Here is a 13052-nt window from a genome sequence, read left to right as displayed (position 1 = left end):
TAACACCAGCCAAGCATTCCTACCCGGATATAATCTGGAGATTCTGGAACACCAGCCAAGCATTCCTACCCAGATATAATCTGGAGATTCTGGAACACCAGCCAAGCATTCCTACCCGGATATAATCTGGAGATTCTGGAACACCAGCCAAGCATTCCTACCTGGATATAATCTGGAGATTCTGGAACACCAGCCAAGCATTCCTACCCGGATATAATCTGGAGATTCTGGAACACCAGCACGGTTTCTCCACTGGATTTCCCAGAGGAACAGCAGCTGCCTCTTCTTCCAGTGGATATTCAGAGGCAGAGACTGCACCTTTCTCCAGGATCCCTGCTCCAGCAGAACCACCCCTGACACTCCAGGAGCTCTGCAGCCGCAATTCCAGTGGGACTGCTGCCAGCACCCTGACCCACAGGGTGTCAGGTTGGGTTCTGACTCTGGCAGTGTTGGTTTAGTGTACTGTATTGTTTATTTTATCCTTTTTCTTTCTTCCCTATTAAAGAACTGTTATTTCCTGCTCCCATATTTTTTTGCCTGAGAGCCCCTTAATTTCAAATTTATAGCAATTCGGAGTGGGGGGGTTCATTTTCTCCATTTCAGGGGAGGCTCCTGCCTTCCTTAGCAGGCACCTGTCTTTCCAAACCAAGACAGGAGGTGAGTCCACGCTGGCAGGAGTCACAATTTGTTGTGATTGTGCCCAGATTTGGGAGCTGCTCCAATGCCATCACTGAGAATTAATTCCTCATCTCGGGCAGAACAACCAAAGTGCCGCTGGTTTGTGACAATATTTTGTTTGTTAATATTTTATTAGCAGCCAGCATTTTCTCCCTTCAGAGCTGAAATGTTAGCTCCTTTTACTCCTTTCCTTTTTTTCTCTGTGGATGGCAAAGAAGCAGGTAAATAAATAAAATAAAACCCCTCCTCACCCCCAGCCAGGATCACTTACGGTTCCCTCTGCCAAGGCCGAGATCACATTGCCCAGAGCAGACAAAGATTTATTGATATTTTTAGCTTCATCCAGAACTGCCCCCTCTGCTCCAGTTTTGCTGACCTGCAAAGAGAGCAGGAAAGGGTCAGGTTCTGCTCCAGCACAAAGCTCCAGCCCTGCAAAGCTGCGCCTAAAGATGCTCCTGGAGGAGCAAAACCCGGCCTAGCTCAGCGTGGGCCGGGAGAATTTTACATCAGCTTTTTACATCCCATTTTTATATCAACTTTTACAACTTTTTTGGTAGTGCAAGCCTGGAATAATTCCACTTTTCTCCCACTCCAAGAGCAAGCTGTAATTTTATTTTAATCCAGGGAGAATTTTATTCAGGGAGAAGTCTGTGCTCACCTGAGGACGTTTGGGAACCACTCCCAAAGCCAAGCTGTCCATACAGACAGGGAGCACCACCCCAGTGGCCCCAAAATGAGCATCTTGCCTTTTTATGGACCAAAAAATATCAAAAATCATAGATTTTGTTCATGGCCACTGCCTTATTTAGCAGGCCAAAAATGAGATGTGGTGGAAAACAACCCAATTTTCACAGCAAGACAAACGTATTGTGTTCTACACTGCTAAATTTTATTTTACACAGTCCTAACTTGCTGGTATTTTTCCTTTCTGCTACCACACAAATAAAACAAAATTTTGACTTCCTAATGTATCCAAATACAGGATAAATCCATATATTTTTCTCTATATTAAAATTATCTCTACTTTCACCTAAAATGCCCCATGACATGAAGGAAAAGCAGTTGTGTCTTTTAAGAAGACAACCTAGCCAAGAAATCCATACTTCAGGTTTTCTGCACCAAAACAAACCACAAAAGTTGATTTTTTCAGAGGAGAGGAGCGCCTGCCCAGGCCCCCATTTTGTAAACATCATAAGGAGCTTTAATTTACCAAATCTATGCAATCATAGACATTAGCATGATTAATTACTCTGACGAATCACATCTGCATTGTATCCATGGGTTATCAATTAACGTGTCCCAATGAGCAACCCAATAAAATCTGATTTTAATCCCAATCCCAATAAAACTGATTTTAAACACTCCAGAAGACACTAGAATGAAAACTGGGAAACATTTTTGCATTGCAGCACTGTTCTAAAGTATTCCTCTTCTGGTAAACAGATAAAACTCATTTTCTGGGGTTTATTTTTTTACATTGGAGAGCAGAAGTAGCCACCACAATCAAGATTCAGGGAGCTTTGAGTAGACTTGAAAACTGCATTAATTGCTGGTAGATCATTCATTTAATACGTGGGATAATTACAAAAAAAACCCTGGAAACAGGACATGACAATATAAGCAAGGTAAAATATGTCTAATTTGATAAATTATAGTTAAATTTTATAAATATATTTAAATATAAATATTTTATATAAATATATTTAACTTATATTAAAATTATTTCTATATTAAAAGTATATAAATTTTATATTATTATATAGAAATTATATAAAAATTACATTCCTTTTTTCAGCTACACAGATGTAAATGTGAAAACATATAAAAACTACACTGGTTCAACTAACTCCATTATAAATTCAGATTTTGGGAGGGTTGTCTTTCATGCCAATAATTCTGATCTGCTCCTATTCTCCATCCCACATCAAAAAATAAAAATTAAAATAGCCTTTTTAATGACAGTCTAAGGTGAGAGCTCAGTGAGACATCCTCCCATCCTCAGTGTGGGGTCCCAGTGGAAGAAAAAAGGAGACTTTACCTTCTCACTGCCAGCCAAGTCCACCAGGTACAGCTTCCCACTGAGCTTCTTCTCCGTTTCCACGTTCTCCTGTTTGATGTTGATGAGGAAGATGCTGTGGCTCCTCGAGCTGTGCTCGTTCATGTCTGAAATCACAGGGCACAGCTTCTGCTAAAAAAGCCTTTCAGACCTGGCAGGGGGTTCCATCCCACCCAAATTCCCAAATCCCAGAGGAGCTGGGCAGGTCTTGGTGTAACTCACAGGATTCAGAGGATTCGAGAATCACCAGGTTGGAAGAGACCTTCAGGATCATCGAGTCCAACCCAGCCCCAGCACCTCAGCTAAACCCTGGCACCCAGTGCCACATCCAGGCTTTGTTAAACACACCCAGGGATGGGGACTCCACCCTGGGCAGCCATTCCAGAACTTTATCACTTTATCCTGATATCCAGCCTGAATTTCCCTTGAGGCTGTGTGCTCTGGTTGTGTCAGTGCTGCTGGAGACAGAGCCCAGCCCCAGGTGAGCACAGGCACCTTTCAGGAGCTGTGCAGAGTGATGGGGGCAGCCCTGAGTCTCCTTTTCTCCAGGCTGAGCACCCCCAGCTCCCTCAGGGGTTCCTCACAGCGTTTGTGCTCCCAGCCCCTCTCCAGCCTCGTTGTCCCCTCTGGATGTGCTCAGTGTCCCAAAGTCCTTCCCAAACTGAGGGGCCAGGACCGGACACAGCACTCCAGGTGTGCCCTCACCAGTGCCCATTTCACTGGGAGAATGCATATAAGTATATACATTTAAATATTTATAATCTATATACGATACATATTATACACATGTGTGTATATATTTTGTAATATATTTTATGAGATATGATAAGTATTTATTCTGTATATATTTTATAATATATTGTATGTATAATATATATATATTGTATAATATGTATAATACATATTATACATATTATACAATATATATATATATATCATACATGCAATGTATATATTATACATGCAATATATTTATTATACATGCAATATATTTATTATACATTTAAATATTTAGTATAAATAAAAATATATAAAATATATATCTATTATTTTATAAACTGAGCTTCTGCCGGATCCACCGCGTGGATCAGGGACACCTCCCAGTACAAATTTTAGAAGAAGTCCTTTTATCCCCATTCGTGCAACACAACACCAACAAGTTTGGATTATTACGGGGTTGAATTCCTGGAGATTTGTGTGTTTTGCCATCCCTGGAACCCAGCCCAAGGCCCTGCTTTGCTGGGATAAAACAGGCAGGTGTTGAAAACTGCCCTGCACTCTCTGGCTGCTGCTTGAGCAGGGAGTTACAGCCCAGAGGAAAATGTAACTCCAGCATTTCAGCTCTTTCTAATTCCAAACTATCTCCACTCCCAGCACCAGTCCCTGCTGGGATGGTTTAGGGAGCAATTCCAGTTAATGCCAGGCCTGGAATTCCCAGTGCAGAGCTGGAAGTCACGGAGCCCCTGTACAAAGGCACACTCAATTAACTCAATTAACTGGCAGTGCTATAATTTCAGTGCTATAATTTATATATATTTCAGCAATTAAACCATCCACAAAGTCACTCCCAGGCCTTGGTGGACAGGAGAACCCTGGGTGCCATTTTTAGACTTTCTGTGTTTTTAAGAACAGACCTCAAAAATATCACAATTTTTGACCTGAGGCCATAGAGAAAGCTTCCAAAATTGATTAATAACCTAAAATTGCAGGTGTGGAGTTTGAATGTAAGTGTGCAATACCACACAGTAGAAAACTTAGAGTTTAAGGTTTCAGAATATGGTCATATATATAAAACTAAGAGAAAAGTTTGAAAGCAGTAGCTAATCCCTGCCTTTACCTTCTTCTTCATAGGTTTGGGAAGTGTTTTATAATTAGACAAAAAAGTCTGCAATGCCAGACATGAGTAATTAGCTATTAAGTTAAAAGTAAAAATAATTTGTGTAATTTCTTAATTTGATAGTTTTTCCTTAAAAAAACTTGTAAAGATAGATACAAAACCATTTTTATAAGTTATTAGTAAGTTATTAAACAGTATTTTGTTTATTTATATAGTTTAATTATATACTATATTTGATTTATTTATATACTTTATTATTATACAGTATTTTACTTATTAGTAAAATACTGTAGAGCTCACACCTTGAGTTCATTTTATTTATATAGTTTATTTATATAGTTTAATAATATACTATATTTATTTTATTTATTCTACAGTATTTTACTTAGTAAAATAGAACTCACAGCTTGGGAAACTGCAATATATAAATATATAGAGTATATATTGCAATATAAATAGAGAAATATGGAATATATACTATATAAATAAGTGAATATATTTTATATAAATATATAAAAATATAAATATATATAATATAGAAGAATATATTTTATATATATAATAACAATAATATATTTAAAATAAAAATTTAATTTTATTTGCTGTAGAACTCAGCAGTTCTCAGCTATAGAACTCACAGCTTGGGAAATTGCACTATATAAATATATGGTATATCCATTAATATAAATAAAGAAATAAATATAGAATATCTATTATATAAATATGTGAATATATTTTATATAAATATATAAATATAATATATAAATATAATGTAAAAAATTTATAAATATAATATATAAAATATATTTTGTTTATGTTATAAAAATATATTGTTTATAAAAATATTTCATTTATAATATGAAAACAAAAATATACTTTAAATTAAAAATTTAATTTTATTTGAAAATAAAATATATTTTAAAATAAACATACGAGTCTAAACACAAAATACCACCTCAAACACCAACCTTGACAGAAACAAATAACCCAAGGACCAACATTTAGTGGTGAGTTCACAGCCTCCAAGGAGGATCCATGAATCCCCTGGCAGCCCCAGCCGCCCCTGGGGAGGGGATTCCGGGGACATGGGGACACTCACTTGTCACAGCCACGTGCCTGTTGGCCTTGCCCTCGTCGATGACATCCAGAACTTCCTCGGGGCTGGACACAAACCTTTCTGTACAGCCCTGCGGACAGGAGGGGGCAGTCAGCAAAGCTCGTTTGGCGCTAATGAGCACAGTAATTAGGAGAAGCATCAGCAGCCCCCAGGACCCGACCCCACCTCGGGGTGACTTCCAGGGAAACTTGGGAGCCAATTTCTTTCCACAGGGTTAAAGACCCAGTGAAATCCAGGCACACAGCATGGAATTTTTCACTGAAAACATGTTATTCCATGTTATTCCATGAAAATTTTCAACATATGTTCCTAATTTGGGTTTGATTCCATACCCAAGTAAATTTAATTTAATCAACCCCAAGTTAATCTTTCTCCCTCAAACTACAATACAACAAAGTCCTTCTCCCTCCATGCAATATTACTGAATAGATTATTTGATCAATTCCTTTTTGCTCCTCAAGCTGAGGATAAACAGAAAAATATTATATATATATTATTTAGGCTCACATATGTTCGTATCAAGCATATTGCATTCAAGTGAGGGCCCAGAAAGTCATCAAACAAATTCCTAACCCAACCAATCTGTTCTGAAATATTGAGAGATTACAGCACCCATGCAGCAAAATATTAAAGAACAAAATTCCTCAAGTTGTTCTCTTTCATATCTGACATGAAAGGGGAATCTGAATACTTAAAATTTAACAGCATCCTAACAAAATGGCAACGTTCAAAGTCAGGAGAATAAAACAAACATGATTCAAGCCCATTAATATTTCAGGAAACTTGTTCAAACCCAGGAACCAACACAACTTGAACATTCAAGCCTTCAAACAGGAGTTATTTCAGCAAATAACACTGGGTGCAAATGGAAATGCGCAAATAAATGCGTTTGTGGGAAAGAATGAAAAGCTGGGGGTTAAATTATTCTTTTACCTTAACATAGGGGACTCTGTTTTTATCTTCATGTACAGCGAGGTTTGTCTTTGACACTGGAGAGAGACGTGGAGATCATCAGGAATATGCCAGAGGCAAGAAATAAATAAATAAAGTGTCAGCTCCAGGCATGCCAGACACATTTTGGGGCTGGAAATTTGTATTTGAGAGCTGCATTCAAAACAACCCACAGCAATTCCCCACTCCTTACGAACCTCCAATATTTCCAACACACAGGAATCGTTTCCTGCTCTGTCCATCTTGTGCCTGCTCATTTAAATTTAACTTTGGGGCCCAAAAGCTTTTGGTTATTGCTTGGGTGAATTAAATCAACCCAGACTAAGCTGGGCTTTGGCAAAGCAGAGGAGACAGGAGAGCAGCCTGGAATTCAGAGCAGCTCAGAGCTACATTTGCAGACATTTCTACCTTTACGGCCATTTCCACATTAACAGAAATTTCTACCTTTAAAGAAATTTCTACGTTTACAGAAATTTCTATGTTTACAGCCATTTCTACCTATACAGTCATTTTTACCTTTACAGACATTTCTATATTTACACATATTTCTACCTTTACAGCCATTTCTACCTTTACAGCCATTTCTACCTTTACAGCCATATCTATATTTACACATATTTCTACCTTTACACGTTTCTCACTTTACACATACTTCTATGTTTACAGCCATTTCTACCTATACAGCCATTTCTATATTTACACATATTTCTACATTTACAGCCATTTCTACCTTTACAGAAATTTCTACCTTTACACAAATTTCTATGTTTACACCCATTTCTACCTATACAGCCATTTCTACATTTACACCCATTTCTACCTATACAGCCATTTCTACATTTACACATATTTATTTCTACATTTACACCCATTTCTATCTCTACAGAAATTTCTATATTTACACATATTTCTACCTTTACAGCCATTTCTATATTTACACATATTTCTACATTTACACCCATTTCTACCTTTACAGAAATTTCTATATTTACATATATTTCCACATTTACAGCCCTTTCTGCCCTCACACTATGAACAAAACTCACTTTTATTCCCACACAACCTGCAGAGGCAGAGACACGAGCTGTGAGAGAAGCACATGCTCCCCACCAGAAGCAAGGGATAATTCCAAACCACTCCCTGCATGGTGAAATCGGGTTTTTTAAAATCATTTTTCCTTGAAGAACAGCCCTTGCCAAGCCCAGCCTGGCAGGCTGTGAGATCCCCAGAGCTCTCTGATTCACAGCAGAGCTCGTGCTCTGCAGAGGCAGGTGCACGGCATCAGGTGGCTGAAACTGCCAAATTCTCCAGTTTAAATTTAATCCCCTCCCAAATAAAGTCACTGCTCCCCGCCAGGCTTTGGTGCAAAGCTCTGGATGAAGCCAAGGCACACAGTCAAGTAAAACTCAGAACTTACCATCAAGCAGGTCCCTTATTTTGTCCAAATATATCTCGAAGTAGGAAACCTAATTAAATAATCACAAACATCACAGATTTAAACGTTGCTGATTTAATGTCTTGCTGCCTCTGTGTTTCCATCCCTGTCAAAGCACCAAACTAAAAATAAAACCCCGCCTCCCACACAGTTTGAATTCCATCTTTCATGGGAACACATTTGTGCCTTGAATGATTTACAAGCCATTGATCTTCCTCCATTTATCAATGGAAAAGTACACAAAAAAAAACCTGCAGGCAAACCTTACCTTCTTCTTTTTTTTTTTTAATTTGTAACATAGGCAAAACTGACAAAAAAATATCCAACCAATCCAGCTCCTGCCATATCTGTGCAGCTGCAGGTTTGAGGATTGTAAAAATTGCACACTGATTTTTCACCCCCCCAAAAGACAGAGAGCACCTTCACCATTCCACTTCCACAAGCCTCAGCACTGTACATTAAATTAAACTTTTAAATGAAGCACATGTGGCGCTGCTGCCTTGAATCAAATCCAAAGGAGAAAATGAAAATGAGCTTTGCCGTAACAAAGAGAGACAATTGTCCTCAAAAAAAGAGAAAAAAAAAAAGAGAGGAGAATGATTGAATGAATGAGTTTCTTAATAAAAGGGGATTTGACTCACAGGAGGAAACAGAAATATGTGAGGGGAGTAGGGCCTAACCCTTCCCTAATTCAGGTTTGTCCAGATTATTTAGCTGGAACACCACATGGCTGCATTCTAGGTATCAATAAACCCCTGGTATTTCATAAAGTCTCATTTTCTGTCATCTGAAAAATAATGTCTGGCCTTTTTACACAGATGAGTTGAACTTTCCACATAAAACTGCTATTAAACACAAATATATTTTGAATTCTTGCCTCTACTTCCCCATTTAAAGCCCTCCTCTGCACCAGCTGATTCCAACAGCCCAGTTAGGCCAGACTTAATATTTCACATTGAAAACCCACACTCCTACAGAGGAGAGACCAAATTCTAAATGGATCCCTATTAGAGAGGGAGAGGAAAAAAAATGTCATTTATTTTCAGAGCTTCAATTATTCAGTGGTTATTAGTTCAGTTTTTAGGAGAGTGGGACAGTTTGGTTAAACCCGGGCTGACAGAACATTTCTCTCCCTGACAGCTCAGGCAGCTTTTTTGGGAGACATTCATCAGCTCTGCTGGGAAACCTTTGGGAAAATTGTGGGATTTCCAATGGGACAGGCCAGGAATTCCCTCCAGCTTGGGCTCCGTGTGGAACTGCAGCAGGCAGGAAAGATTTCCAGAGGAGGGGAGGGATCAGAGTGGAAATTCAGAGGGGTCTCTCCACATTTTACAATCCAAGGTCTCTGCAAGTATTTCATGGGTTTGGAATATTTTCAGTTTCAATTTGGAATATTTTTTCTGTCTGTACCTCACTGCTGGGAAGGTTCCCAATACATGACCAAGCCCTTCCAGAAGCAGAATCAGAGGTACAAGATGATTAAAACAATAATAATTCATAGACAGACAGACATTTCTGTCCTCACACTGATTAACTTTTACAAATAATTGTGTCCTCACACTGCTTAACTTTTACAAATAATTGTGTCCTCACATTAATTAACTTTTACAAATAATTGTGTTCTCACACTGATTAACTTTTACAAATAATTGTGTCCTCACATTGATTAACTTTCACAAATAATTGTGTCCTCACGGTAACTTTTACCAATAATTGTGTCCTCACACTTTTACAAATAATTGTGTCCTCACACTGATTAACTTTCACAAATAATTGTGTCTTCACATTGATGAACTTTTACAAATAATTGTGTCCTCACTTTGATTAACTTTCACAAATAATTGTGTCTTCACATTGATGAACTTTTACAAATAATTGTGTCCTCACTTTGATTAACTTTCACAAATAATTGTGTCCTCACACTAACTCTTACAAATAATTGTGTCCTCACATTGATTAACTTTCACAAATAATTGTGTCCTCACTTTGATTAACTTTTACAAATAATTGTGCTCTCACACTGATTAACTTTTACAAATAATTGTGTCCTCACACTGATTAACTTTTAAAAATATTCATCCAGGGCCACTTCAAGGGATTTAGTGCAAATAGCACTAAAAAGCAAATGAACTTTTAGTTGATTTAAAGTTAGTAAATCTAACTTTTAGGTACAAAAAGCTCCACTGTCAGAGAGCAGCAGGAGAAGGAACGGTGGCTTCACAGCCACCTGTGCTCAGCTACTGCAGCTTTTAGGTCTGGCTTAGTTTTGGGGCAGGGATGACACAAAAAACTCCTTTTCCCTGCAATCCATGGCAATTCTTTTATTGAAAATCCCATTTTACTGATGTCTGCTTGGACAGAAGCTCAGCCTGACCCCAGAGCCCCCCAGGACCCCACAGCGGCGGAGGGAATTCAATTCTTCTCCCAGGAATTTGGGAGCTCACGTGGCTGGGATCAAGGAGAGGACACAGAAAAACCCTGCACCACCATCAGAAGGAATTCAAAAATCCCTTCTGAGCACCCTTCCATGGATTGCCCATCTCCCCACCTTCCATCCCACATCCTGGACCCTGCATGTCAGGATTTTCCCAAATGTCCCTGGTATTTATGGTCAGAACCAGCAAGGTCCAAGCTCTGGAGGAGCTGCACTAAATCAATTTTTGGTTCCAACAAACCTGAGCTGGACACACCCTCCAGAAAAAAAAAATAAATCCAGAAGCAACATCAGTAATAAATCTCGGAATTTGTGTCGTAAAAGGGATGGAGGGGAGGAGAAAAAAAAACTCAAAAAACCAGAAGATGCCAAGGCAGATTTCCCATGGACTCCTCCCAGCCAAGCCATCCCAAAAGGGGTGACTCCATCGAAATTGCACCCAAAAATCCCACATGAATGGACCTTGATGTGGAACTCCAGGTTCTCATCCATGGAGTAGATGTGGTCGAAGATGTCGTGGGCGATCCTGGGGATGATTCCCATCAGCTGAGGGTCGTGGAGCTTCCCCTGGGGACAAAACCCAAAGGTGACACAGGAATCCCACTGCTGCCTCATTTTTATTCTTGTGTTATATACAGGGGGGTATATGGGAGGGCCTTATTGATTTTATAGACATAAAAATCTGTATTTTGGACTGTATTTAAGGAAATCCAGGTGTAAACCCTCAAGTGCGGGGGCACTCAGCCACAGCTGCCACAGCAGACATTTCTGTGGATTTTTATCAAAAATAATAATTTTATTATTTTTTATTTTATATATATGTATATATGTAGGTATGTACATATTAAAAAAATCTATATTTTAAACTGTTTTTAAGGAAATTCAGGTGTAAAAGCTGAAGTGCAAGGGACACTCAGGCACAGCTGCTGCTACTTAAACCAGTAGAAATTTCAGTGGATTTTAATTATTATTGCCTATTTTTACATATTATGTATTATTATTGTTATTTTTATTGTATATATATGTATGTATATGAAAATCTATATTTTAGACTGTATTTAAGGAAATCCAGGTGTAAAACCTGAAGTGTGGGGAGCACTCAGCCACAGCTGCTACTGCTTAAATCAGTAGAAATTTCTGTGGATTTTTATTTAAAACATCACCATCATCATCATCATCATCATCATCATTATTATCATTATTATTATTATTATTATTATTATTATTATTATTATTATTATTATTATTATTTTATTATTTTTATTATTTTTATTATATTTATTATATTTATTATATTATTATTATTAATTATAAAGATATTATAAATTTTGAAATATTTAATGTATTATATAATATATATTCCTTTTACATATTGTACATAAAAGTATGGTTATTTTTATTATAAATATTTTTAACACATATATATATATGTATGTATATATATGAAAATCTATATTTTAGACTGTATTTAAGGAAATCCAGGTGAAGTGTGAGAGGGACACAGCCACAGCTGCCACTGCTTAAAATCAGGAGAAATTTCTATGGATTTATTATTATTATTAGTATTATTATTATTAGTATTATTATTGTTGTTATTATTATTGTTGTTGTTGTTGTTTTGTTGTTGTTGCTATTATTACTCTTGGTATTATTACAATTACTATTATTTTATTATTATATTTTATTATTATTATATATTTTTTAAGATATATATACATGTATGTATATATTAAAAAAAAATCTGTATTTTAGACTGTATTTAAGGAAATCCACGTGTAAAAGCTGAAGTGTGAGGGACACTCAGCCACAGCTGCCTCTGTTTAAAATCACTAGAAACTTCTGTGGAATTTTTCATTTAAAATAATAATTTCTTATTAGCAGTATTAGTATTATATTTTATTATTCTATTTGGTTATGAAATATGATTATATGTCGTGGTTTATTTAGATAAATTTCTGATTTATTGAGATAAATTTGTGATTTAGATACATTTGTGATTTGTTTAGACAAATTTTGATTTACTTAGACAAATCTGTGATTTACTTAGACAAATTTGTGATTTATTTAGACAAATTTTGATTCATTCAGCTCCTTCCCACCCAAGTGATTTAATTTTGATTTCATTTTCCCCGGTACCTCCATGGTGTGTGTTTTTCCTGACGAGGTCTGTCCATAGGCAAAGATGGTGCCATTGTAGCCCTCCAGAACATCTGCAAGAAGAAGGAAAACAATTAAAACTCTTTAATGGCACCCTCAAGGTGAATAATCAGCATTTTTCAAGTCTTTACAGTGCTGAAGCTGAAATGGGAAGCAGTTTGTGCAATTAAAAAATGGGGGAAAGACGAAATACTGAGCTAATTTTAGGCTAAAAAAATCATAATAAAATCTAAATTTGAGAATTACAGGATTATTGGAGTATCTCTCCCTTTCTTGGGAGAAAAATATCCCTGGACATCAAATATCAGCCAATATATCTGTGGAATATGGGGAACAAAAAGCTGGACTGCATTTAAAACCAGTATTTAAGTCAAATCAGCTTCTCTC

At 37.1% G+C, this 13052-nt stretch overlaps 1 protein-coding gene across 1 annotated transcript in view; it reads right to left on the bottom strand.

Moving 5' to 3' along the window:
* The window catches only part of KIF5C (kinesin family member 5C), a 76704-nt gene that overhangs the window by 33296 nt on the left and 30356 nt on the right, over positions 1-13052 (bottom strand). Inside the window, exons 3-9 of the mRNA XM_030952223.1 lie at positions 12645-12718; positions 10971-11075; positions 8057-8105; positions 6622-6677; positions 5671-5758; positions 2717-2841; positions 950-1054 (exon numbers count right to left, since the gene is read on the bottom strand). Coding sequence (XP_030808083.1) covers positions 950-1054; positions 2717-2841; positions 5671-5758; positions 6622-6677; positions 8057-8105; positions 10971-11075; positions 12645-12718 — 602 coding nt within the window. The remainder of the gene's footprint in view (positions 1-949; positions 1055-2716; positions 2842-5670; positions 5759-6621; positions 6678-8056; positions 8106-10970; positions 11076-12644; positions 12719-13052) is intronic.

Source organism: Camarhynchus parvulus, chromosome 7 (genome assembly GCF_901933205.1).
Source record: "Camarhynchus parvulus chromosome 7, STF_HiC, whole genome shotgun sequence".
NCBI lineage: Eukaryota > Metazoa > Chordata > Aves > Passeriformes > Thraupidae > Camarhynchus > Camarhynchus parvulus.
This window is presented reverse-complemented; position numbering and strand designations above follow the sequence as displayed.